General features: G+C 37.3%; 5 protein-coding genes across 7 annotated transcripts; 3 read left to right on the top strand and 2 right to left on the bottom strand.

The window, feature by feature from the left end:
* The first annotated feature begins 1,775 nt into the window (after positions 1–1,775).
* LOC132200264 (atlastin-like) lies at positions 1,776–7,129 on the top strand. Of its 2 annotated transcripts, none has more exons than XM_059625603.1 (10): positions 1,776–1,900; positions 2,396–2,628; positions 2,847–2,981; positions 3,032–3,187; positions 3,246–3,395; positions 3,447–3,585; positions 3,640–3,837; positions 4,721–4,784; positions 6,562–6,716; positions 6,770–7,129. In XM_059625603.1, the coding sequence occupies exons 2-10, from the start codon at positions 2,401–2,403 to the stop codon at positions 7,033–7,035; spliced, it is 1,491 nt and encodes a 496-aa protein (XP_059481586.1). In that variant the 5' UTR covers positions 1,776–1,900; positions 2,396–2,400; the 3' UTR covers positions 7,036–7,129. The 2 variants fall into 2 exon arrangements, with proteins under 2 accessions (XP_059481586.1, XP_059481587.1); XM_059625604.1 differs by having other exon boundaries at positions 4,724–4,784.
* A 2,393-nt stretch (positions 7,130–9,522) lies between these two features.
* Positions 9,523–13,226, top strand: LOC132200806 (PMS1 protein homolog 1-like). The gene is made up of 12 exons (XM_059626540.1): positions 9,523–9,765; positions 9,856–9,976; positions 10,118–10,282; positions 10,335–10,651; positions 10,731–10,853; positions 10,917–11,066; positions 11,120–11,902; positions 11,955–12,117; positions 12,173–12,329; positions 12,383–12,733; positions 12,790–12,967; positions 13,017–13,226. The coding sequence occupies exons 1-12, from the start codon at positions 9,622–9,624 to the stop codon at positions 13,185–13,187; spliced, it is 2,823 nt and encodes a 940-aa protein (XP_059482523.1). The 5' UTR covers positions 9,523–9,621; the 3' UTR covers positions 13,188–13,226.
* Positions 13,088–15,531, bottom strand: LOC132200807 (zinc finger CCCH domain-containing protein 15 homolog). 2 transcript variants are annotated; one of them, XM_059626542.1, is made up of 11 exons: positions 15,217–15,332; positions 15,030–15,125; positions 14,868–14,939; positions 14,652–14,781; positions 14,460–14,597; positions 14,306–14,409; positions 14,135–14,254; positions 13,990–14,079; positions 13,808–13,924; positions 13,491–13,755; positions 13,088–13,435 (listed from the first exon to the last, which is right to left on the bottom strand). In XM_059626542.1, exons 2-11 carry the CDS (start codon positions 15,102–15,104, stop codon positions 13,329–13,331), a joined length of 1,218 nt encoding a protein of 405 aa, XP_059482525.1. In that variant the 5' UTR covers positions 15,105–15,125; positions 15,217–15,332; the 3' UTR covers positions 13,088–13,328. The 2 variants fall into 2 exon arrangements, with proteins under 2 accessions (XP_059482525.1, XP_059482524.1); XM_059626541.1 differs by lacking the exon at positions 15,217–15,332 and adding an exon at positions 15,419–15,531 and having other exon boundaries at positions 13,090–13,435.
* Positions 15,532–15,852: 321 nt separating this feature from the next.
* Positions 15,853–18,506, top strand: LOC132200550 (peroxisomal membrane protein PEX16). Its single transcript, XM_059626086.1, has 5 exons — positions 15,853–16,073; positions 16,173–16,410; positions 16,466–16,742; positions 16,808–16,911; positions 17,121–18,506. The coding sequence occupies exons 1-5, from the start codon at positions 15,950–15,952 to the stop codon at positions 17,368–17,370; spliced, it is 993 nt and encodes a 330-aa protein (XP_059482069.1). The 5' UTR covers positions 15,853–15,949; the 3' UTR covers positions 17,371–18,506.
* On the bottom strand, positions 17,802–20,835 carry LOC132200549 (pro-resilin-like). The gene is made up of 3 exons (XM_059626085.1): positions 20,749–20,835; positions 18,352–20,196; positions 17,802–18,264 (listed from the first exon to the last, which is right to left on the bottom strand). The coding sequence occupies exons 1-3, from the start codon at positions 20,752–20,754 to the stop codon at positions 17,992–17,994; spliced, it is 2,124 nt and encodes a 707-aa protein (XP_059482068.1). The 5' UTR covers positions 20,755–20,835; the 3' UTR covers positions 17,802–17,991.
* Positions 20,836–27,893: the final 7,058 nt, after the last annotated feature.

Genomic DNA, 27,893 nt, shown 5'->3' on the forward strand with positions numbered 1-27,893 from the left:
AATGTCGGACGGACACCGACAGCAGCGACACTAATACTTACGATTGAATTTGAAACGAAAATGCACACAAGGGCAAGTTTCCCGCAAGTTTCTTCCATTTTTTGCAGGAAAATACATAACAGTGAAAAAGAAATTTAATATTAAGTGAAAAATTCAAAATAGCAAAAGAGTAATTATTTAATTAAGCTGCAAAAGTGTACAGCAGGCAAATGGCAAATTCTCGAGCCATGATTATACCACTCAATACAATAAAAAAATATATAATTATAAAACATAATTATGCGCGCGCCGCAGGTTTTTTATTTAGGAGCTATTTATTTATGTAATCTTACTTTGTGTGACGTGTTTTTCGCACAAATTGCTGTAGCAAATAAATGGGATGAAAAGGATGTTATTTTTGGAGCTGCGAGATTTTTCATCATACCGCAACCCAAAAATCGACAACTTTCAGAATTTTCACTGCATATTCGATTAAAATATATATATTTAATGATAATGATATAATCTCATAATATAATTAAAATCCTCTTTTAATGAATAATAGTGATGGTTTAAGGCCCTGGAAAAATTTTAAAACGCAAAAAAAATAAGCATGCCTCGGCAACGAATACCCCAGACCCCTGCCGGTGTGATTTTTTAACACGCCAAAAAGTAGATTTCTGCATCTATTTATCCCAGAAAAACCCATATCGCAGTGAAAGGAGATGCTTACCTTCATAATTAATCAGAGATTAGCGGCTATTTATTCCTTACACGCGTTCTTAATCGCAAGAGTGATTATATATAGTGATTCCAGTGCGGATCGTGGTGACGCTCTAAAATTTCATCCAGAAAAATATCTAAGAGCTCTCCTTTTCCTTCTTTCAGGCGCGCATTATATGCATGCTTGAACTTGCAAAAATGAATTATGTTTTTCCGCTGAGTTTCACACGATAGTGGGGGAAAGGAGCAAATATCGAAGATATCACTATTGCGTGAATATTGAATAAATATTTACTTTTAATAATTTTGGAAAAAACGATTTTTCATCTTCTCTCTGTTGCATTATTAAATGAATATTAAAAGGAAATGAAATAATTTTTGAATAATTATTTTCATTATTATATATACGAAAATATATTCGACTTTTTCTCTTTGGGTTGACTTCAAGCTGCAGTCGTCCTAGTCTGGTGGATACTCACAGAGAGAACGCCGCCGTCCTTAGAAAAGCGGTTTAGGCACTCACAAATGCGCAACGAAAGGCCGAGGACGTTCGGATGCTAAGATGAAGAAAAATTTCCTCTCAATCAAAACTATAGCTGCAATATCTGTTCAAATTTAGAAAATTTCCACTCATTGAACAGTTTATAAAATTTGTTCAGTAAAATAAAAATGTAATGAAATACAGCATGTTAAATGATTTAATAATTTACAAATATTTGATGGTATTATTTTGTTCCATTTTTAAAATTTATAATTAATTAACTAATATATATGTAGCTTAATATTATTGAAAATTTTTGTTATGTTTGATGTTTTTATGTAATAATTATAATTTATTTTCAATTTTTACCTAAGAAATACTCTTAATTCTTTAATAAGTGAATATTTGAAGTGATTTGAAGAAGAAAATTATGAAATATGTATTAAATTCACCTCAAATAATATCATAAATAAATCTTCAGCGCGCTTTTATTTGTGAAATATTTTGTAAAACTGCCCTTGGTGTAATTTTATCGTTTCAATTTCGACCGTATGTGTCACTGCTGTCGGAGCCTCCAGCGCCACCGCCATCCGCCATGTTGTTTATTATTGCTAGGCAAGGAGTTTGCTAGGTCATCGTGAATTCGCAAGTGCACCCAAATTTCGACCGAAGAGAAGAGCGGAGCTGAAAAAAGAAGAAAAATTCTACTCAAGTTGCGTGAGTTAATTTTTTGTTATTTTATTCAATAATTCTCTCTTCCAAACCCGTGTTGCGTTCGCGGAATTTGTCTTAATTTCTGTTGGTTGCATCTTGTTGGAGTGTCTCATCTCTCTGCCTTGCTTCCTACTGTCTTCGTCTTTAAGGAATCAGTCAAATTTAGATATTATATTGGTTTTTTAATGCAATTCGATCAAAATCATTTATTCGTGAATCAAATCTCAGGAGGATTATTGTTCTAGGATTAATTTTTATTGCATAATAAATTGCTGAAAAGAAGCAAGCTGAGAAAACTATGTGTTTTATTTTTTCATATCGAGATTTTGTCATCCTGCTGTGATAAAATTATTGGATAATTGCATTTATGTATTTTTAAGCCGTAAAAAACCTCTGTTTTTTTTTCTGGAGACAACATATTACATACATACCAACATGTGAACTCCCTGTTTTGCCTGCCACCTGACTGTGCTGACATGCAGATTTTGCATTTTGCAGGAAAGATGGAAGAGTCGGAGGCCAAGGAAGGTGCTCAGGGCGTTGCCAAAGCTGTGCAGGTGGTGCTGGCTAAGAAGGACCACACTTTCGAGCTGAACAAGCAGGCCCTTGAGGACATTTTGATGCAGGACCATGTCAAAGACCGGCATGTGGTGGTCGTCTCCGTGGCCGGCGCCTTCCGCAAGGGAAAATCCTTTCTGCTGGATTTCTTCCTCAAATACATGAACGCGCAGGTGACCACCTTTCTACGATCTCCAATCTGACATTTGAAATAGCAATTTTATTGCTTGAGAGTGGAATACTTTTTTTGCACATATGGAATAAAAAAAAAAATAATAATTTTCTGTGTATATTCCATTCTGTAACCTTCCCGAATTGAACAAGCACGCTCCCGAACGCTTAGTTTGCTCCCTTTTGTCTCCTTTGTGTGTTCACCCCAAAGTGCTTGCAGGGCGCTGAAGACTGGTTGGGCGAGGAAGAATCACCTCTGGACGGTTTTTCGTGGAGAGGAGCCTTGGAAAAAGACACCACTGGCATTCGAATGTGGTCAGAAGTCTTCCTTGTTGATCTTCCCACAGGGGAAAAGGTTTGAAAAATCAAATAATCAGTTCAAGCAAAATTACAATTTTCTGTCAGGTTGCTGTCGTTCTGATGGAAACTGCAGGCGATTTTGACAATGAAATCGCGGTTAGGGAATGCGCCCCTATATTTGCCCTCAGCACCATTTGCAGCTCAGTTCAGATCTACAATTTGTCTCAGAACATCGAAGTTTTTGATCTTCAGCACATGCAGGTCTGCACTATTGCCAAACTGTTGAATAACTAAATTTACAACCATATTATTCATTCAGATCTTCACTGAGTACAGTCAACTGGCCTTCAAAGACTACGTCAACAATCCATTCCAAAAGCTGCAGATTCTAATCGGAGACTGGAGTTACCCTTACGAGGCCAAATACGGTTCCGAGGGAGGACAACAGATCTTTGATCGCAAACTTAAGGTATAGTACTTTTACATGAAAAATGAAATAATTAACAATTGTGCTTAAAAGGTTTTGGCAAAACAACAACCAGAGCTGCACTTGTTGGGAAGGCACATTACGTCATGCTTTAAGGACATCTCCTGCTTCCTGATGCCCCACCCTGGCCTTCAAGTGTCCACCAATCCCAATTTTGATGGCAGGCTAAAAGGTAGGCGCCAAAGTCTACATAGGCCAAAATAATTTATTGAATATTGTTTTGTAGATATAGACACTGATTTCAAACTGCATTTGAGTGTCCTGGTGCCACTGCTGCTGGCACCAGAAAATTTGGTCATAAAAGAGATAGGTGGGCAAAAAGTCAAGGCCAATGAGCTTTTTGAATTCTTCATCAAGTCCTACACTCGGATCTGTAAGGGTAGCGAGTTGCCTGAGCCTCAGCCTATGATGGACCGACTGAAAGGTGCGTAATACTTTCATTTTTCATTATTATTATTATTATTTTTTTTTTTAATTTACACAAAGTTAAAGGAAGTAATTTTAGAGATTAATGTTAAAATATTCCAAATTATATATTATGATTTAAAGAATAGTTTTGCGGGAATACGTAGGAAATATAAATGAAAGTATTTTTTGAAAAAAAATTAACTTGTGCGCACTGAGCGCGTGTGATCATGGAAGGTTGTGTTTGAAATTTTAAAGCGCAGAGCGAAAAGTGGGGCTGCCCATTCTTGGTGGTGGCATTAGCCATGGTGTGACTGATAAATCATAATTCAACCGCGAAGCAGGATCGGTTTAACTTCAAAATGGCATTAAACTCACTCTGGCAGTATTTTCTGGAAAGATATTTTTGTATAGTTCAAAGTTGCAATTTTCTGCAATCGTCAATATGGCAACATCCTGGTTCTATAATATGAAGGTATTTCTAATGGCTTTAAATATAATTTTTTTTTACATATATAAATTAACAGAAACATCCATGCAAACGAACCGCGAGTGGTTTAACTTTGTCGAGTGCCATTTCGCCACTCAGCCTCATCTTCTTGTGTCTTGGGAAATTAATTACAGCAAAGCAAAATCAAACCACGAAAATAAGCTTATTTTTTTTAATGAATGAGTAAGCTTTTGGACCAAACTCACAGTTTATAATGCAATGTAAATCGCTTCTCGTCCAGACTGAATGCATAAGGTCAACTCGACGCGTTAAGTTGATAACAAAAATATATACCGGCGATTAAACAAAAACTAATATTTTGATCGGATCAACTTTTGCTACTTTCCAAATCAATAGTTATAATTATGCTAATATGATTTTCTTGGCTGTAAGATAGTGGATTTTTTTACAGCAGTCGTCAACCTTGCTGGGGAGTCTGAAGTGCCCAATCTACAGCAGCAGCAAGCTCAAACTGAGTAAGTATATTTAAATGTATATTTTTCTATAAAATAATATCGACAATTTTACCGCGGTTTTTGCTTGACAAGGAAAAGATGGGAGTCTTTCGGTTCGGATCACTGCAACTGAAGCATCTCCTAACTTAAAAGCGGTTTTTTGGTTATCTCGCAGATTTAATAAGTTCCAAGGAAAATATTTCAAACTTTTACTATACAGAGTTAGCCAAAAAGCTCCACATGAAATTTTAATTTTTAAATAATTTGAAATAATATGTTGGCCTAAGAATGTTCTCGCGGCCTCAAAAAGATGCTGCACAATCCCAATTTTACGCAAGTACCCAAATTTCCCCCACCATTTCACCATAATAGTTTTCACTTGCCGCGCGGCCACAGAAAACGCCGGGAAATGATTGCGTAAACCCTCTGCAACGCCAGGATCACGGTTCTTCCTTTTATTAATGGATATAGAGTTGATCATTTTATTGCAACTTTGTAATGCTGTGCCACACTTAAAGTTTTAATACCGATAATAATTTGAAACTGTGTTGTACAACGTTGTACACCTACAGTGTTTAACAAATACTTCATTCATAATTTGAAACTTTTGAAAGAGATCGAATTTCATGCGTATACCTTAACCACTTTTATCAGCAAATCGATTTCTCTTGACGTTAGCTTGCCAATGTTGAATTACTTGTGCTTTCACTTGCAACAAACAAATGCAGAGCTTTTTTCCTATATGAAGGGGAAAATGAGTTCATCTAATTTCTTTCCACCCAGAGCCTCAGTCTCATGAATTTATTAATAAATCCATGCTCAGTCTATTGTTGCATAATTATATTAAAAAAACCAAGCTACGCAGCGCCGCTGTGCCGCTGAACACCACTGTGAAGCAGCTTGCCTTTTTAGTTAAAAAAAATCAGTCATTTTAGTGCGCATCTCCGTGCGATTTGGCGTTTTTTCGATTCACTCGGACTAAAATGTATGCAAAGGTCTCTTTTCCATTTTTCAACTGACTCCGCGCCGACCAGATTGTTTATTCGACGTGCAGTATTCATTGACTGAGGAAGGATTGTTTTTTTTTTTTTTTTTTTTTTTTTTTTTTTATTGAAAGGCCTAAACATGCTGACAAATGCATGCCTGATTGTGAGTCTCATTTAAAAAAAATGTTTTTCGTGCTTTTAATTTATTAAAAATTGATTTGGCCTGTTTTCCATTTAAATTCGTTCCAAATCGATCAAAAAAATTATAATTTGGATACACTATGCTAAAAATGTAAATATCACTGTCGGAACTGTCAGTCTGTTTCATATAATATACTCACTACTGCAGCCATTCAGAGAAGCCTTTTTGCATAAAATTTCTTTCAAACTCTCTGCGTAAAAAATTTATGACTTTTCGACACTTTTCGAGCATGGTGAAATGGCGTGCTTATATGAGTTTATAATGAGAGTTAATCATACGAGACACGTTTATTTTGCGCCAATGGAAATTTGAGCAACCCGGGTCAATTGATTTTTCAGAAACGGAAATATAATTGACACAAATCTTGCAGGGAAAGCGGCAGCTCAGGACATGTTCTTATTTTATTTCAGTGGTAAACATTTTTGAATCGGAGAAAAAATTTCAAGGTAAACTTTCAAATTTAACTTTGTATGCAAAAGAAGAATATTTATTCTGATATTCCTATTGTCAATCTATTGCGAAGGAGGTCCTATTTTTTTTGCAAATAATTTCGCAGCAGTCAAAATTTGTGGTAAAATGTTCATCTGAATTTTGGTATTTTGAATTATAGATCCAATGAAGTGAGGCCAGTGAGGCCGTGGATAAGAGTCAAATCCAAGCTCAACAGGAATATGATGTACGTGCCAGTGCTTGATGGACTTATATTTGGTATCTACGAAAAGAAAACAGAAAATTCAAAGATCTTCAAATGCTCTCAAGCAAAAAGTATGTATGCACTATTTTACATCACTCCCTTTAACAACTTTTGGTTCTTACAGCAACTGGTTGCCCTGCCACTGTAGAAACAGACTGCGAGTTAAAATTCTATTTGATTGACCCAGCAACTACAGCTGTACACACCTGCAACCAAATCAAATCTAAGCAAATAACTTCAGAGAAGGATCAAGGTGAAGAAAATGCAAACCTGGAGGAAAGGAACAAACAGAAGGAGAAAACAAGCACCCAGCTGGGCAAGAGACAGTCGACGGAGGACGACGAAGTCCCCACCAAAGTTCCCAACATGAATGCAGCCAAAAATGAGTGAGAAGTTCTTATATTATGTGACTTAATTTTATTTTCCTAACCATTTGAAAAGTGGATAAATAAAAATCTCAACTAAATGTCATTTTAAATTAAAATATCTAAATTTTGTCTTAGGGAATAAGATATTTGAGCATTTAGGGATGACTTGGCTTTTGAATTTGTTTATTTTTAGAGTAAATATTGTAATTTTGACAGCAGTCGCTGAAGGTACTTTGTCGAACGCTTTTGCCCTGTAGAGGAAATTTACGAGAAAATATGCGCCGTGTGTTTAATTGTGCTGTCCACTCGATGATCAATTTCGTAAAAGCATAGCGACTTGGCAGCAGGCAAGTCATGTTGGGGATAATTTTCTAAAGGGCGGACGGCCGGCCCTTAGTGCAAGCTGAGCACCTGAGAAAAGGGGTGCTGCACGTCTCTTCCTACGCGGCCAAGAAAACTTAAGAAAAAGCGACTACTAATGAGGCAGAGTTGCCAAAATTCTGCTGCCTAGATGATTTTCGGCTGGAAGAAAGTCTGTTTTACTTAGACGGACTATATAGCTTTCAAATAATTACTGCAACAATTATGAGGATTTTTCTACCAAATCCAGAAAATCTTATATTAATAGCAGCAAAATTGCTGAGCAACCAAATGTGGCAGTGCCTCACCTCTAAAGCAAATGGAAAAATCTTTCCCTATATATCGTGAGAGGTCACAATTTAACGGGGTCAGCGGTGGAGAGCTGATGCCCCTCTAGCGCTCCACATGTAATGTAAAAACAATTTAATATTTCTAATTCAATTATAACTTATAATCTTCATCATTTAAAAAAAAAGGTGTAAAAATTAAGTAGTGGTTTGCTCTATTAATATAACATCAAAATAGTCACTTTGTGAACTCATAAATCATATTGCACCCAATCGAATATTTTAATTAAGTCAAATTGACTTTAATGTCTTTGCAGCAGAGTGTTATTTAACTCGTTTGCACAAATTTATGATGAGCGCTTTGTTTTTGGTCCAGAATGGCTTCTAAATTGTCAACAACTTTATATATAATTATTATAAAAGCTATCTTGAAAACTCCCATTATATTAAGCACACTTAATATATGATTTTCGCAGGTTGATTTGAGTAAATTTTGGGATGTGTAAGACGAAGAGGGCCACCAGTCTATTCATATCAACAAACGCGCGCGTGCCAAGATTTGAATCACACGCACACTTTATTTGAGCCACTTAGGGAGAAAATTTAAATGCTAAAAATTCAGATATTTGCTGTCAGGAAATTAAATGTATAAGAAATTTTTCTTGAAATGTTGGAAATTTTTTTATTAATTAGAAAAAATATTTTTTGTCAGAAATCTGAATCAGGAAGATGCAAAAATTAATGTTTTATTATTTATTAATCATATTACACATATTTGAGCTGTTTTGGCACTATATGAATTTTTACTTGTTTAAAGATCCAATGTGAACACCGAAAATTGATATAACTTTTGCTCCAGGTATTATAGAAAAAAACCATCTCGCCGTTTTTTGATATTATGTTATTTATAATTTAAAAATAATTAATTTTCGGCCATATTTTTTTTTTTAAATTTCATCTATTAAAGACAGACACTTTGGCAGCATTTTCAAGCAGGGTGTCTTTGCTTCAAATCCTTCTCAGACAGCCAGCCCGTGCACCATCGTCTGGAAGCAACTTCATTGGCAGTAATTTCGGTTAAAGTACATACAAAGAAAGCTTCAAACCAGGTGGGAGGAAGAGTGCCACAAAACCTTGTATACTTTGGATAAATTTGGAGTGGATTCAATGAAGAAAAACTAAAAAATAAATTATGTGCAAATACTCTGAGTTAAACATAATATAGTTTGTGCTCGTTTCAACTTAATTCACACTAAAATACTGAACATTTTATCCTTGCATCCATTTAAAAAATGGCGAAAAAATGAAAACATCAGGATCATGTGTGGAAAAAATTGTAGTAAATTAAAATAATTAAATACATATTATAAAAGTTATTCTCCTATACCTTATTCTATTTTGCTCATCAGCTGAACTTATTACTATTCATTATACTTAAACGTCTTAAAGGCTGGCGCAATATCCACGATTAAATCACGTGTCAACTGTCAAGAGTAAATTGAAGTAATATTTTTATTATTAATGTGTTATTTAGAAGGGCTCAAATCTTGAATTGATTGCACGCCAGCCAGCACAGAGGAGGCTGCTGAGAACGGCCCGCTTCAAATTCAAAGGGGCCTTCATCCGGTAAGCACCAGAAGCACCAAAGAAGCACATTATAAGGGTAGCCAACTACATAAATAAAAGGTTTTAGCTGATTCGGTCTAAAATATTGATTCCCTAGAACTAACTGAATTTGAAAATAATTGTAATTATTGAAAAAAAAAATACGATTTTACAAGGATTATTTGTGTAAAACTATATATGTCTATGTGGAAATGTTTTCACTGAGTGGGTTGGCTATGCTGATTGTTGACAGATGTCACAGATTGCAGAAGAACCAATTTTACCGGGAAGAAACACAACAAGCATTTGATAAACTTTTTAGCCAATTTAGATTTTACGATATTTTATAATTGAGTATGGCGGACGCCGTCAAGTTTCTAGACAAAAACACTGCAAGACTCATTACCAGCAATCAAGTCATCCAAGGGCCGTACAATGTTGTGAAGGAATTGATCGAAAACGCGCTGGACGCAGGAGCTACGGCCATTGACATCAGGCTTGTAAGATTTTAATTCTTTCCTTAGATTTTTACTCCCGAGATAATCAAAATTAATTCGCAAAATTCGTTAATCTTCTTTTTTGAATTTCAGGAAAATTATGGACTGGAAAAAATTACTGTCAAGGACAATGCAAAAGGAATCTCCGCTGCAGACGTCGAGGTCATGTGCAAACCAGGGTACTCCTCCAAAATCAGCGATTTCTCTGATTTAGGTGTGCACTTAAAAACATTTCTAATGGATAATTTTTAACATTCAAAAAAAGAATCACACTTGCAAATGATATTTCAATAAATATGTATAATTTTCAATTCATGTTTAAAAATATGTAGGATATTTTTTTTTATAATTTCAGAGACTGTGAGAACTTACGGCTTCAGAGGAGAGGCTCTTGCCAGTATCTGCTGCGTTGCTAATGTGACTATTACCACAAAGACTGAACATTATTCAGTGGCAACAGCCTATAAATTTAATTCAGATGGAGAAATAATTGAAAAGTCTCCTTCACATTTAAATCAAGGTAAATGTCTGTAGTGTTCTAAGGATTTGGTTATTAATCATTTAAATCTTAGGAACCCTGATTTGCGTGCAAAACCTTTTCCATCACCAACCAGCTCGGCGCCGGCTTTTGTTAAATGCCAAGGCATCTGCAAACACACAGGGATTTTCAAAAGCCGGCTGCATTTCACGAATCAAATCCCTCTTGGGTGCTCTGGGAGTGGCATGGCCATTTACTAGAATTTTCTTCATTCACGGTGGGTCGCTAGTTTGGAAAAAGCAAAGTGTGCCCATTGCAGCTGGAGAGCCTATTAAAACCGCGCTCGGAGAATATTTGGGTCACAATTTGGTGTCCAACATGCAAATCGTCAAATCAGAGTTAGACGATTGGGTGAGATTTAATTTTGAAAATATATTTTCAAAATTAAAGTTATAACTTAACAAAGGTTTTATAATGTAATTTTTATCAGGGAACCATGACTGCTGTTCTTCCAACAAGAATTACTTCTGTCAACGAGACTTGTCAATCAAGCAAATCAGCCATGATTTTAATTGTCAACAAGAGGGTTGTTCGTCATAAGAAAATTGAAGACGTAAGCAATGAATTATTGATTATTGTGTGTTAATCATTCAACAAAAAATTTTGATACATACAGGTATTAATGGAGAAGTTCAGGGCTCGATTTCCAGCCATCGGCAGAAACAGGTACCCTGCCTGTGTTTTAGAGATCAAAGTGAATCAGGAAGATTTAGATGTCAATTTAGAACCTGATAAGTCCAAGTTCCTATTGCGATCAGAAACAGAAGTATTGCATTTTTTTTTAAATAATAATAATTGAACTCTTTTTCAATCATATAGGAAAAACTTCTGGAAGCAATCCAAAATCTGCTGGACAGAATTTATGAAGTGGAAGAAGCAGAAGAAAAAGAAAATGACGAGCTCATACATCCTCCTCCAAGCAAAAAGCCCAAAGTCAGTGAATCTACCTCCCAAGACAGCCTAGCAGATTCCAATTCTGTTTTGAATACCCAAAGTTCCAGCGAGGATCAAAAGCTGTCAAGCAGTAGCAGTTTTACACAAGATGCTTTGCTCGAATCAAGTCAAACAGAAAATGAGGGCGGTTTCAAAATTGAGTTTTTCACTCCCGTCACAAAAGAAATTGATCTGCCTTCTACAAATGATCAAAATCCTGAGGATCTGCGGAATAAAACTAAGATAAACAAGCCAGTGTTGGAAGTAAATTTATCGGAACCATCATTTGGAGATGAATCAGAATCTATCTTAGTGGAAAACTCTCTTCTGGCCACCACCAAAGATGACGGAGATGCAGAATCTAACTTGGTGGAAAACTCGCTTATGGCCTCTTCAAAAGATGGAGAAGATGCAGAATTTACCTTAGTTGAAAACTCCTTTTTGTCTACTCCCAAAACTGACGAAGATGATGATGGCCAATTTGTTCTCTCTGAGGAGGACGAAGCGGCTTTGCTGGAGCTGGAAAAACTAATTTGTCAACCTGATATTCCAGTAATCAGCCAAAGTGAGTCGGTCACCTCCCAAAATAATAACGAGGCCCTTCCTGAGTTTGACCAAGCCGATTGGAGTCGTGGGTTTGTCACTGGCCAAACTGGAGCAGAAATTGAGGTAAATTGAAATCATCAAATTAATTGTGTATTGATAAAAGTAAATAATTTAGGGATCCCATGTCATGGTTCAATCTAAGACGACGGCTAAGCAGCCTAAACCTAAACCAGAGAGCAACGATCGGCGCCTTGCGCTCTTGGCAAGTCCTTGCACACAGATGGGCTTGAGTAACCTACGAGCTTTCAACATGTTCTGCAAAGAGACTAGGCCTAAGTGTAATATTTTAGGAACATCCTATATCTGTGGCTAATTATTTATCTTTGATTTTAGTATTAAAAGAAAAGCCAAACATGGGGCTTTGTGAAGTTGCTCCCCTACTTGCAAGAATGTGGAAAGACCTGCCAGAAGCAGACAAGCAGCAATATGACGTGATAGCTCAAGATTACAAACAGAGCAAGATGAAAACCAATGGATTGAATATTGAGAGGTATTTTAAATTTCAGTATCATTGGATTATTAGTAAATTCATTTTTTTTTTAGTCCTCTAGCCACTTCCAAAAAAGTTCAAAAAAGGAAACCTTTTGAAAAGGAAAAGCCAGCCGATGCCAGTTTGTGCTTGAGCATGCTGAAAACTGCTGCCGAGAAGCAGAGTCAGTCTCTTTCAGCAGATCATGATTCAAAAATCATCAAAGACAACCAAGAAAGCGCTCCAACTGTTGCAAAAACCCAGCCAGTAGGTGGTTTGGAAGTGGAAATTATTTCAAACGAAAATATTCCGAATTTGGCCATAGAAGAAACCCCTCAGAAATCTCCAGCTAAAAAGAAAAATATTGTCAAGACAGTTGAGATTTTGGTCACTCTGGAAGACATTATGACAAAGAAATCGATCAGGTTAGATATTATTTCAGAATAAAGCTAAGCAACATTAATTTATAAACCAATTACAGGCAAGGTTGTGTAACACGCCCATTCAGAGTTATGGGAGAATGGAATGGGAGTTGGTTAGTGAGGAATGGCTCTGATTACGGTGTGGTGAATCCTTGGGTCCTACAAGAAGTTCTTTTGATGAAAACGGAGCAGGAAGCATCAATCTCCGGCAACCACATACTAGATTCGCAATCGGAAGTAATTACATAATATTAGTTAATTTAACAATACTGATCTTTATCATTAGGAAAGTCCATCAAATGCAAAGGTTATATCAAGTCTGAGAGAAATGGAAGTCCTGATTGAAAAGTTTTTAAAGTTGTGCAGTTTCGAAGACAAATGTTTACATGGCAAAGATTGTATTGCAATCATCAAGTCAGATAATTCAAGCCAAACATCAACATGTTCAAGTAACTGAGATTTTAAGGTTTTTAAGAAAATAAAATTTGAAATTAAATTAGAAGAGTTATCTTATTACATTCACGTGCGGACATGATTTTGGGCTTTGAATTTAGTTGGTTATTTCTGTCCAGTTTATCAAAACGGGACAAAATTTGGGCTATGAATCAGAAATTTCCAACTCTTCAAGTTCATCTTCCAGGTCGTCAAGGTCATCATCATCCAGGAACAGGTTTTCATCAATAGCTGCAGCAGTAGCACCGGGGTCTACAAATACATTTAAATTAGTACTTGGAGGAAAAAGTCTTTGAACCCTTATTACCTTCGGCAGTTCCGTTTGTAATAGTTTGCGTCTGGGCTGCAATCTCGGACAGCCTGTTTTCAGTAGCAACAGAGCCTGTTCCATCAGCCTCGCTCGCCTCCAGAGCAATGTCATCCAGAACGATTTCCTTGTACTCAATACCGTCGTCTTCATCGTCATCCTTGGACAACTGCCTGTAGTCGAGGGCTACTCCACCTTCTTCAAAGTCATCGTCGCCTTCTCTGGCCAGCTCAGGATTGAAGACGAACATCTCACGACCAGAAATCTATTGCAAATTTGTTAAAGCCAGTCAAAGATTTATCAGGGGTTATCCTTACGCCAACTTGTCTGCCAGCTTTGAACTCTTGCCTCTTCTTTTCCTCGTCAATCTTGGCATTTTTCGCCTTCTCCGTCAACTTCCGCTTTTTCCACGCAATGAAAGTTTCAAGAGTGACCTTGTTGGAAAAAAAAACATAAATTAATTCAAGTCAACAATTCATCATCAGCTGAAAAAAAGAACCTTAGTTAAGTTAAAGCCCAGTGCAGCACGCTCCTTTTCGATCAAGTCCTCCAAAGAAATTTTGTCCATTTTTTCCTCCTTCTTCTTGTCCTAGTTTTTGAAAGGAAATTTATAAAATTGTCGGTTAATCTGAAAAATAATTTGCCTTCTTCAGTTGAAAACCAGGTGGCAAGGCGTGGCGGTAAAAGCACTTGGACCCGTTGGGACATTCCCAGAACCATCCATATTTATTAATTTCCACAGCTTCCAGGAAATATTTGCAGATCTAAAATTTAGAATTAATTGCATTTTCTTAAAGTCATAAGACAAGACTAACAATATCGGTCTGGTTGGGTCGAGCTAAATCAGCAGCTCCGTGCTTCTTTTCAGCAACTTCGCTCAGCTTCTGCTCATCCCAGTCTTCCATGGTTTCCTCCTCTCCTAAATTGTATTTCAATTATTAAGCTTGCATTTTGTATTAAAAAAAATACCATCTCGCATGTCAACGTACAGACTCCTCTTCTCGGCTTTTCGTTCAATTGTCAGATCGTGAGAGAATTTGCATTTGTCTCCTTTGCCGCAGGTGCCCTGCTTAAAAAACGCACACAAAATCGACTTGGGATCAACTCCTGTAAATGTTTTCAGTTTAATGTTTGTCAATTAAATAAATTGGTAATATTTACCTTTTTCCACTTTCTGAGTGGCGACTGGTTTGAACAAAAGGCTGAGAGTGTCCTCTTTCTTTTTCTTTTCCAACTCCAATTTTTTCGCATCCTCCAATTTCCTGTTGCTTGGAATTCCTCCGAATTTCACCTAGAATTAATAAATTTTAACTGCACCAGGCCTCTCAATAATTATTTTACAGCTGCAATCTGCAGTAAATAAATTATTATTTGTACCTGCTTCTCAACTTGCTGAATGAACTTCTGCTGTTTTGCACCCTTTTTGTTCTTCAGGCCAAACGTCTTATCCTGCAAAGAGAAGATTCCGATACATATTTCATAATGCAAATTGCATATTAAATTAATTTAAATCACCAAAATAAAGGGAAATATTCAAACCTCAATAACTTTCTCCTTCTTTTTCAGCTCCGTCTTTTTGCTCGGCGCTGCTCCTGGTGCTTTTTTGGGCGGCATGGCTATTCTTTAAAACTACCACTGAAACATTTAAAATTCAAATTAAAGTAATCAATCTCATAAAAATCAACCAGTCCTTAGAATTAAAATTTAAAATGCATGAACATGTCACCGAACAAAGTCCAGATTGAATGAAAACAATAACGTTGCAACTTCTTCGATCTTTTTCAAGCATGCAAATCAAGTTTTCGACCTAATTTATATTTTTTGCACGAAAAGGATGTTTTCTTAGATCGCATGATGACTTCTCTGAAGTTTTAGAATATTGCTTCTCGGAGATAAACTAATTAATGTTTCAAAAGAACGAAACTAACCTCGTCTCGGCTTTTTTGGTGGGACACACACACGTTTTCCGATGATTTTACAGGTGATTGCCGAGTTTACAATCTTCCTCCTGACAGGAACTAACCGGTCGAGGGAATGCTACGTTTTGTGTCTTTTTCGTTTGGACGGATCGAGTTTTCAGTGGTATGTAGAGACAGGAGCTAAATTGTTATCATCGCTGATTGTGAAAAAAATAGTTCTATCATAACCATTGTAGGAAAAATTGTTATAAAATTCGTACTTAATATGATTTTTTCAAGTTAAATTGCCTGGTATGATATAAAAAAATTAAAAATAATCAAAATAATCATCTCCTTTTTAAACACACCTCTCTCAAAATTGCTCGCATTTTTTCTCTCCCCTCTCTTTTCCAGCTGGATTTTCTATTTTTGTTTATTTTTTAGCTCTTGGGAGGACCGCTAGAGCACCGCTGAGCTGAACTCGCCATGACCCAAACAATGATGTTTCAAATTTCAATGTCTTGATATATTTCGCCGCATTGACTGGTTTTTCGCTGAAAAATGAATCCGAAAAGCGTATCTTGCTCAGAAATCTTCGCTGCCTACAAAAACTGGATCAGCCGAAATCCGCAGCTCACGTCGGATTTGGAAACAACAGTAAAATGGGTCTCATATTTTTTAGCAGGTACATAAATATTAAATTTGGAATCACAATTAACAATTATACATATCGGTGGTCACTTTCTAAATAATTATATTTTTGATATTTTTTATTAAATTATAGGACGCATCCAAAACTCAGGAGTGCTATCCGAACTCGTTTACCTGCTTTCAAATCTTCTAGTCCTTTTCAACGACAGAATAATTCGCTCAGCGAGATTGACAACAATTGAAAATGGACGGAAAATCAAGACTTTTCTCACGGTGATTGAGTATTCCGAGGTCTTCCTGGAAATCGCAGCCCGCCGGCTGTGGGGCCAAAGAGGAAAATGGATCATAGTTGCTATCGTTCAGTCCTTTAAGTAATTTATTGTAAATTTTTTTCTGCGACAAAAATTATATAATTTAATTGCCTAGGTGCCTGTCTCGATTGGTGCTTCTACTGAAGTACAAGGAAAAAATTACCAAGTGTCCACCGATCGCTCCTCTGCAGCGAAATAAAATCGCCGAAGGCCCTCCAGTGGACGTTCGAACCGATCAGTACTCGCAGTCGTTCACCCTGAGCTCCGGACGAGTTGTTCGAACCATTTCTTCGGCACCTCCCATGCACTGCCGGACATGGACGGCGCCCCAACCTCCTCCCCTCACGGAGGAAGAGGAGGAAAGACTTGCCACGCAACATACCAGTGCTGAAGTATATTGATTTTTTTTTTTTTTTTTTTTTTTTTGCTGCTGATGAAATTAATATTTATATTCTAGGTTATTTACATTACCAAACCCATGGTCCACTTGGCAAGCTGTTTGGCTTTTGGGGAGGCAAGTTGGAAACCGTGGCTGTTCTCTATGCTCATGGACGTCACAAGGTAATAATATAAAATATAATCTTGAGCTTTGCTCTTAGCACTTAATATTTAATTTAAATCGATTTTTCGTTTTTACTAATTTTTCTAACATTACTTTACGAATTCAATGATTTGTGATTCGTAAGGTGTGAGAGCTGAAAGATTATTTTTATGTTGGTTGTTTATTTATAAAAACTGTTCAGAATTTTAATTAAGGTGGCCTTTGTTAGTTTGCAGATGTATAGAAAGAGCAAGTTGCATTTGACGCAGAAACAGAGGCTGGAGCTGTCCCGACGCGCGCTCTGCATGCTCTTTTACATCCTCCGGTCTCCTTTCTATGAGAGGTACAGCAAAACCCGTCTTCACAACCTTCTGGAGGGCTTGTCCAACAATCTTCCCCTGGTGCACCACATTTGCCGGCCACTGCAACGATACATTCCGGAATGGCAGGCCATTTATTTTTACATGTGGTCAGCCTGAAAACCAGCTCGTTATGAAATAATGTGAGTTCGTTCCTTTTGTCCTTACATTTTATTTGTTTTTCTGGGAGATTTCATAGTGTTTTGCATTTTTATAAAATGGTATTTGTTCTTGATTATTGTTGACTCTTCAAAAGATATTAAATAATATTTTATAGAAAAATTGGCTGATTTTTAAAAATGTAAAAAAAAATCCCTTAGAATGAGTCTTATAGAGAAATTATAAAAGCTGAATCTAAGAACGTTCATCATTTGGCATTTCAATTTTATCCAGTTTGTTTAATATTAAAATTTTGACTGGTGATGACAAGTTTGAATAATTTTTTCCTCCGTGAAGCAAATTATTTACTATTCTCATAAATGCAATGCATTTTTGAAGCTAAAACTTATTTCTAAATAATGTACTATTGCCCTCAAAATGAAAAGTGGTAGTTTTGGGTTAAAATTGCGTTTATTTGCGAGACTTGCCGCATAAAATTTCCTATTTACATGAATCAGTTGGATCTTCACAAAGCGATACAAAACGATTTGAATATGAACTATGTACAGCCATTCGTTTTACAAAATGATCAAAGGCAAGCAAACACTGGAATAAATACAATCTTTGATTGATTAACAAAAATTAATAGCCGTTCTGGCGTCTGGAAGCAGGGTAGGGACCGTCGTTGCTGGCGGCGCGGTCGGCAGCGTATCCGTTGGGAGGGTCTTGGTACTCGATCTCGGGCCTGTAGCCGTTCTGGTCGGCCTCGTACTTGACGATCTGGGTGCGGCCATCGGGAAGCTGGACGCGGTACTCGCCCCAAGTGGTCTCGCCGTCACGACCCTCCTTGGCGCCAAAGTCGGAGCCGCTGTTGACATCGGTCACGTCGTACTTGAACTCATAGCTTGCGGGCTCCTGAAAGATTAATTATTAATTAAAAAAAAAAATTCAATGCAATGAGAAAAAATTAAAAGAGGAAGTTTTAAAGAAAGTATCACTAACCGCAAGGGGATCTTCAGTGGTGACACCCTGACCATTAGGGGCACCATATTCAGCAGAAGGGGCACCGTACTGGGTTGAGGGGGCTCCGTACTGGCTGCTGGGAGTGCGGGAAGACGAAGAGCTCTGCTTGTTGTTGGATGAGCGACCGAGTTCCACAGCCGGGGCTCCGTATTGGGAGCTAGGAGTGGGGGCGCCATATTGGGTGCTGGGGGTAGGTGCTCCATACTGAGAGCTAGGGGTGGGGGCTCTGAATTGAGAGTTTGAAGCGGGAGCTCCGTATTGCGAGCTGGGGGCTGAGGCTCTGGATTGGGAGTTGTAAGCAGGGGCTCCATATTGCGAACTGGGGGCAGGAGCCTTAAATTGCGAGCTAGGAGCAGAGGCTTTGAATTGAGATTTAGCAACAGGGGCTCCGTATTGAGAGCTAGGGGTGGGCGCCGCGTACTGTGAGCTCGGGGTTGGGGCTCCATACTGAGAACTGGGAGCGGAGGCTCTGAATTGGGAGTTGGAAGCAGGGGCCGAATTCTTGGTCTGGAAGTCGGCGTTTGGGGCTCTGTATTGGGAGCTAGGGGTGGGAGCTCCGTACCTTGAGCTGGGGGCGCTGTAGGTGGACAAGGGAGTCGAGGTGCGAGGGGCTCCGTAGGTGGAGGACGGGGCTGAAGTACGGGAGTTGAAGCTGGGCGCTCCATACTGGGACGAGGGGGTTGAAGGGAGGGAGTTCTGAGAAGAGATGGATGAGGTGCGAGCACCGAAGTTGGCAGAGGGAGCAGGGGCGCCGTACTCAGTGTTCGGGGTGTAGGCGCGCGTGTAGTCGTTGGGGGAAGGAGCTCCGTACTGGGTTGATGGGCTGGAGGCACCAGAGTTTCCAGAGAAGGAGGATTGGGATGCAAAGGAGCTGGGAGCGCTATAGGAGTTGGAAGGGTTGTAGGAAGATGAGCCAGAGCCAAAGTTCTTGGCGGACTGGGAGCTCAGCTGGTTGGTCGAAGGGGCTCCGTACTTGGTCGAGGGGGCAGAGTTGAAAGAAGGGGCGCCGTACTGAGAGCTGGGGGCGCTGTAGTCAGAAAGGGCCGTCCTGCTCTGCTCGTTGGCGGAAGGAACGCGAACTTCGGCAATGGGGTACTGGTTTTCGAAGCCACTGGGGGCGCCATACTGAGAGCTAGGGTTTGAAGCGTAGCCGCTGTTAGCGTTGGGAGCTCCGTACTGGGAGCTGGGGGCGTTGAAGGACGACTGCCTTTCGGCGGAGCGACCAAGCTCGACGGCAGGGGCGCCGTATTGTGAGCTGGGGGCGCCGTATGTGGATGAAGGGGTTGAAGGCTGGGCGTTGAAGCTGCTAGGGGCGCCGTACTGGGCAGAGGGAGTCCTGGGTGCAGCGGGGGTGCCGTACTGAGAGTTCGGGGTTGAAGCGCGGGAAAAACCGGAGTTTTGGGCAGGGGGTCCGTACTGGTTGGAAGGGGTGCGGGCGCTGAAATTGTTGCCAGAGGCGGCAGGGGCGCCGTATTGGTTGGATGGAGTGGAGGGGCGGCTGTACTGGTTGGCCTTTGAGTCAGGGTAGCCACCCTGGCCGGAGGACTTGGAGTTGCCGAAGAGACGAAGCTGAACGCGGGCGGCCGGAGGAGCGAAGTTGTTGTTGGCGCCGTTTCGCGAGTTCTGCGAGTAGCCGCCACCGTTGTTGGCGGGAGGGCCGTACGAGTCGGACGGGGCGCCGTACTGGCTCGAAGGGGTGTCGTACGAGGGGGCACCGTAGTTGGTCGACGGAGCGTCCCTGTTGGGTGGCAGGTAGGAGTTCTGGTTAGGCGCCGGCGGCTCGGCGAGGGCGACCACCGCGACGGCGGCGAGGATGGCGAACAGCTGCGGGAGAGAAGAGATTCGATTTAGTGAAAAGTTACGCAAATGTTTGATAGATTGAGTGAGAAGTCAGGAGAGGTGAGTGTTGCGTAAAAGTAGCGCATCTCGGCAATTTAGGAAACGATGACGTGAACTTTGAACGCTCTCTCCCGTAAATTGCGCTTAATTGCAAGTTCTAATGTTCAACTGGGCCCAATGCAGTTAGCGTAATATAAATTAAAATAACTGTTTAACAGAAAAAACATTTTCAATGATTTATCTTGCAATAATTTTTATTTATTCAAAATGATTATTAAAATTGAAATTATTATTTTATTTGCATTTTGTTAATAATTTAATGCTTGAAAATTAAAAAGTAGAGTTTGAAAAACAGATGATGAAACGCTGTAACTTTTTTTGAAATAGAAATTTTTAATAAATAAAAGCATTATTATTTTATGAAATGTAATCACTAACTGTAGATTTTGATTAATTGATGACAAAAAATCTAAAAGAAATTCACGAATGTGTATTTTAAATTAAATTTTTTCCAATATGGAAATATTCGGCACGTACCTTCATTTCAGATGACCAGAGAGTCTAAGTGAGTTGCGAGTGGATGGTGTAAATATGATGCTGCAATCAAAAGTGCACGCAGCATTTATACCTTGGTCCGTCACCCCCTCCCCGGCGAACAGAGATTGCAGGACGCGCTTTAAAAAATCACCGAGATGCTCCTCTTTCAATTGACCGGCCGTCCAGGCGGGGGTGGGGACGTTTTGCATCAGCCGCCGGACGCCTCGCTTTTTTCTCCGTCCTACCTCTACTTTTAACTAGACGTACGTACGCAACGAGGCGGGCGTCAAAAAATTTCAGATTGCCTCACAAGAGAGCAAAAAGGCGATGGATGTGCCATTACTTACCATTAGCGTTCGCTTTCAGTCGAGATGATGCTCCAGTTTTGCCTGCGATTCACGCGCTATTAACGACGGCCTTGCTGCTCTTTGCATTGTTAAACGCGATGAGAGCGATCAATCCGCGCCCGCCGTCAATTATGTGCAGTGCGGAAAATTGGTTTATGTACAAATATTCAGATAAGGTTGCATATGGGTGCATAAACACATCAGCATATTTATTATAAAGACATAATATGGAGCCCACTTCACAGTTTCTCAATTTTTTGACCACAACTTTTGTATATTGCTTCAAATAAGAGATTGGTGTATTTTTTCTATAAATGATTGGTCAGCATTTTCCACGCACAAGTTTTAAATTTGGCGTTCTAATTTCTTCATAATAACAATCTTATGCGCAATGAAACTTCTAATTTCAAAACAGAAAATAATTTAGTTTGAAGATTTAAGAAAATAATTTATAATTTATTGAATCCTTTAGTATTAAATTAAATGATCAAGTTTGTGCCCATCTGATTCCACAAAGGTGCTAGGCATTATCAATTCCTGTTCAGCATAATTTTTATTTTTCTTCCGTTTTTCCGCATTTCTCTTTTTTGCATTGTAAACCTGAAGAAGGCTTTATGACTGGATCAGTAAAAGAAGTTTACAGCTGAGCTCAGCTCGGTTCTTAATCAATCTAAATTTTAAAACTGGCACCAAATTTTAGCGCACTTCTTTCACCACTGGCAGAACAAACTTTCAAGGCAGTTCACGAACTTGATCATCAATATAAAGAACAAGTTTTATTACCTTGCTCAGTGATTACTAATCATAAATTATAAAACTGTTAGTTAAGTTGTGAAATTGTTTATCAATATCCAGTCAAAATGTATAATTTTTTTTAAATTTTTCTAGAAACTTTTAATTTGTTGCTCCAGTTAACAAATTTACATGGTTTTTACTTGAAACTCATTTCTTCACACTTTTAAGCTTAAAATTAAAATAATGTAATTCCACTAAACTTACTCATTTATTTCTCTGATAATTTTATTAAAATCAAAATTATTGGTGCTGTAAGAGATAATAAATTATTTTAAAAACTTCAGAATGGAAGTGATTCAATCCTCCTCATTTGTATGCATTATTCAGCACACCGGTCAACATTGAGCTCTGCATTGAAAATAAAACCCTTTCTGAGAATCGCACTTTGTGTTTCTACTTGGGGCCGGTCATCTCTCAACACTGAAGTGTCGCCTCCGCGCGCAAGAACAAAATCAGAGAGAATAAATGAAATCATCGGCAATCATGTTGGCGGGGTCACGATTAATGCGCGAGAAAAAATTAATAAAACTTCATACCCAGTTGAAATTACTGCCTTTTGTCATGTGGTAATTAAGCTCACATTAAAAAGCACCTCGGCGATTTTAACGCCTGCAAGTCAAGAGTGTGAATTGTAATTAAACGCATTCCGAAAGGATGCTCTCTATTGAATAAAAAATATTAATGCTCGTTGGAGAGAAAGTATAATCGCATTGAATTATTTTTATAACTATTAATCCAGATTGCATTACGCTGATCGTGTGCGCTTTAATTCGCATATTAAAAACCTCGCTGGCGGCCTCTGCGTACTCGTCTGCCTTTTTACTGCGGCAAGACTTATTTGACTCTCGTTTTTCATTACACGCGTGTTTCGCAATTAACAGGCAATTAAAACTAAATCAGCTTCTTGAACATGATTTATGTACTTTTCACTCCTCCTCACTAACTGATAATTGTCGGTTATTTTTATGCAACAACCAGTTCCAAGTATGGTGTATTATGAGTATAAATGAGCCTTTTCCCACTAAAGAAAATTGACAACCAAATATGGGTTATTGTAATTTTTTTTAAATTATTAATAAGATAAAGTAAATAATTATAAATTTATAAATAATAATAAAATAAGAAATTTTATAAAATTATAATTAATTTGTATAATTTTTAATTATAATATTATTATAATTATCTTTTTATTCTATAAATTGGGCTAAAGCAGACTGAGGTTATTTTTTATTCCAAGGCTAGTTACATTTTTTATTTCTTATCAAGTAAGATTAAAAAAATTAAATGAGAATTAACATGTTTTAATTAAATTATGCATAAAATCTTTTCACAATTTGGAAAAAAACTCCTATTTAATTCTATACTTTATTACCTTTATTATTGTGATTTTGTTTCCAGCCAAAATTTTTTGAAATAGAACATTTCCCCCACCAATAAACATGAGTGACTTGCTCTTTGAATATTACACATTTTATTTTCATTTGATTCATTCAATTCATTTTGGCTGTCTAAAATCTGATCTGCATGACTTTGACAGTGATTTAGTTGGAGCCATTAACGAAATTTTCACGTCTTTTCATTCATCATCACACACATGTGCGATATTCTGGTGCATAAGTGAGGTCAGTGTTTGTCTATCTGCCGAGACCGTTCAAAGTGATACACAATCTTTAAATAAAAATCGGTGGCGCACTTGACCTCGCACCTTATTTGTGTCACTTTGGCATTTACTTTTCACATCTAATAAGAAGAGCACACCGGCATTTTTGCAACCAAACAAAGCCAAGGTTGCGCAAAATGAAAGAGAAAGAAATAATATGTGACGCGTGCTTTTTAACAAATCAATTAGCTTTCGTGCTTAATGAATGAGCAGCTTTTTAATCGCAACATCGCATGATCGCCGCTCTGGAAAAAAAAATAATAATTAATCTCCGGCCAGGCAAAACGTTTAATTATGACGGATTGCATTTTACGCAGCTTTGAGATAAGCCACTGCAGAACAGATGAAGAAGCAGAGGTCGACTTAAATAATAGTAACTGGCCATCGTGATTGCTTTGATTTATTGCTGTTTGCCCTCGTGCATTATTGTGAGTGGTCGCCGCGCGTCTCTTTCAAGACTATAGTTGCGGTCGGTCACGACTTTTGTAGGTGGATGCGGGTGTTTAATTTCGCTATTTTTCTAAAACTGAGCTCATCAAAATAGATCCATTTGCAGAATACAGACAGGTAAAAAAATATAGCCATCATTAGATTTACCTCCTGGAAACTGAGGCCAATTTAAAGATATAAAAAAAGTGAATATTTTGTATTACCTCTAATTTTTTAAATAACAAATTTTTAAGCAAAGATTATTTAAAATAATACATATTTGGGCTTCAGGATTTTATACTAATTAAGTGTTATGAATAGTAAGAAAATTTTTTTTTATTTAAATGGTTAATAAATAATGATATTAAAAAAATAAAAAAGATAAAATTGATTTTATTTATTTATTATTGTTGTTATATATTTTATTTTTCCGAATTTTGATTTAACTTTTAATTTATAAGAAATTTAAAATTTCAGAATTATTGTATTGTAATAATTAAATAATATTTAGTTAATATATATTTTTGTTTTGCTGAATCTTATATAATTTTATTTTTTTTTCAATATAATCTATTTAAAAAAATTATTTTATAATATTTAATTATAAAATTTATAATTGAACATTAATTTCAATCCATGCCACAATCATCGTTCTTGAAAAACCCATTTTAACAATTGACATGCGCATGTAAGCTCAACCAGATAGAAACGATAGAAACAACGAAAATGAAATTTTTATAATGCTCTTTGTAGGATGAACAATGGGAAGAGAGATACATAAAATCGTGACTTGTGTCTTGTGTCTGAAAACTCTAGAAGGAAATCCATCCGTCAACCTGCGGACAGACTCAGAAATTTCAACTCCGGCACAAAACACAAATGATAAGGTGTCCGCGTGCCCTTGAATTTGCAATATATTTTTCTTCTCTGCTATAATTAAGTGAGGCAGATTTATTTGCACCCCGCGCTGACGTCAGGTGGGGTTTCTCACCACATTGTTTTCTTTCCTCTCTCGTGCCTAATTGGTGCTCCACCTCAGGTCAACCCGTGCGAAATGTTGGGTTGAGGTACCATTCAAAATTTTCAAGGTTGAATTATAAAAGCTGGCAAAACGTTTATGAGATTATTTCATGTCAGTCCATTGTAAGACATTTTCTGCGTATCTTTTGCGAAAAAATACAGGAGAGCGAAAAGAAGATGCAAAAAATATATGAGTTGAAATAAAAACGTTGAAAATAATTTTGTGAGTTTTCACGCCAATTGTAGAACTTATGCGTGATGCACAAACCAGCAGTAAAACGTTCCGCGACGATTACTTTTACTTTCAATTAACTTTTAAATTAAATTTAAAAATTACTTTCATAATCTTAGAATTTGTTAATCTATTATTTAAATAGCGCTAGAAAATTTGATATTTTTGCAGATGGAAAAGCATTTCAGTCATTTCAGTATTAAAGCATCCATTAAAATCAATGTGAGTGAAAATTATTATATTCAATTTCATCATCAATTGTTGTTTTATCAATTTTATCATACTAGCAAGAAGTTTTCCAAAACTTCCAAGTGCAAACCTTGTCTACCACAGTGTGACTTATTGTTAGTTCAATGTTTCTTCAAAAATTTTTTTTGTAAGTCTCCTCAAATTATTTTATTTCTTTTAAACAAAATTTTGCAAGCATCATGTTTCATGTTTTAGAAGCACTAAACATATTTATCATACAATCCCGCGATCTTCTCCTGCACCTACGGCTGCGAACACATGTCATAATTCTCCACATAGTAGTCGCAGATTTGAATCTGTGCAATCACGCGTCAAGTATATTATAACAATGAGAGTGTGCAAGGCAATTTGGCGTCTCAAGAGAGCGATGCTGTCATTTTAAGCCAAAGGTCTAACCGCCCGGCCATAAATCGCTCTTGCGTCCCCTTCAAATCCGCATCATCTTTGTCATTTGTGGGTGTTCAGCTTCAGCACAAGTTACAAATAACAACAATTTTGGATTTCTTGTGTCCATGTTGAGTGTATTATGGGAAAGAATTTTTTAACGAGATTAAACCCGGATTAAAACTTTTAACATGAATATAATTTGTATGTATCTTTTAGTTTGAATTAATTAATTCTGTCTTAATTCCAATTATTAATTTAATTCAATTCTCACCTACAAAGAAAAATAATTAAACTCCATTCATGAATAAATCAATTTATAAATGTAGACATAGATTTATATCTATGACACAATCGGCCGCAATTAATAACAACCAGGTGTGCTGCATGCTCTGCAGGAAGAGTTGTGCGAGCGACCCTTCCATTCATTCGTATTGAATATCCATAATGGAATTGTTTCATAAATTTTTTGCACGAGATGGGCCAGTGAAAGTGAAAAGTCTGCGGACAAATGAACTGACGCCAACAAGAGCACCAACCGGTTGATTGATAGGCCGAGATCGATCGATCGCCGATTGATCTGATGCGGTGAACGATGGCACCGCATTCATTGTTCTCGGCTTTGGGCGCCAGTGGCGGAACTGGAGACGGCAACACTTTAAATTAATTTATTTTGATTGAGGTCCCACACGATGGGAGAGATCGGACCTTGATGCATACACTCGACAGAAATTATATAAAAGTTAATTGTGTTTTGACTTTTCGATACGCACCGTGATGCATTCCAGATGGAGCCGAAGCAACCAAAGTGATTTCGAAATTATAATTTCTGTCAAAATCAGATCGTAACACTTCTGCTAAGGTCATAGTCACATACAAAAACAAAACGCCAGTGAAATGAGGTTATTTAAAATTTAATAGCTATGGATATACAAATACGAAAGATATGATACAATTTAAGTTAACTAATTTAACTATCTTCATTACAAATATAATTATTTAAAAAATTATTGCATTATTTGCGATTTTTAACTTTTCAAATTGTTAGTTTTAAAAGTAAAAAGTTAAAATTAATCCAATTTATTGTAAGACAATCAAAATAATTAAGCTAGGCGTAAAATAAATTACACCAAAAAAATATAAACAAAAATTTAATCTTGTAGTTTACAATTGGTGCTTTGAATTTAAATTCGGCTTTTCCTCGATAGATTTTTGTAAGATTTTTATTGTTGAAGAAAATGATATTGCTTTTTTTTCTTAAACAATGATAATAAAAAAAATACAAAAACCATTGAGGAAAAGCCAAATTTAAATTCAAATCACCAAAAATTTAATCCTTGTCTCAAATTGCCCTGAAAAACTCACATTTCTTTCTCATTTGTCTGCTGATATTATAATATTTTACAATATTTTTTTATTTTATTTTCGTGAATTTTTTCTAAAATAGACAATTTCAAAGTCATATATTATTTTTCTTTTGCGCCACTGCGAAGCGCTCGCCAGAGCTGCACAATAAATAATTGCTTTTATCGCGGCGACTTCGTGCGTACATCATTGATCCAGATCGGCTTACACACTCACGGCGGCAGAGAGGTGCATTCAATTTACAGGCAGATAAGTAATCATTCATGACGCGCCGCAAGAAACAATTATTGAAGAGATGCACTTGTTTTTATTTGAAAGTGTAACATGCTCGCTCAGTTTGTGTATTGGGCGATTCAGCGATGAGTTGTGTGTTGCATAATTTTTAATATTCTTCCTGACGTGAGAGAAGAGAAATAAATATGGCTTGATAATCGTAATTGCCATATAATTAAATATTGTTTTATTGACTCTCGCGTGCACAATATGCAATAATTTAATATTAAAAGATGCACGCTTCTGATTTATGATCTACTTACTGCGTGTTTATGAACTCTTGAGCTCTCCTTGCTGCCCATTGGCATTTTTAGAGTTGGAATTATGAATTCTTGTAGTTTAATATTTTAATATTTATGTTAATAAAATTGCAAATATTGTAATACAGTTG

This window comes from Neocloeon triangulifer, unplaced genomic scaffold (assembly GCF_031216515.1).
Source record: "Neocloeon triangulifer isolate White Clay Creek 2 clone unplaced genomic scaffold, ASM3121651v1 ptg000014l, whole genome shotgun sequence".
NCBI classification, from domain to species: domain Eukaryota; kingdom Metazoa; phylum Arthropoda; class Insecta; order Ephemeroptera; family Baetidae; genus Neocloeon; species Neocloeon triangulifer.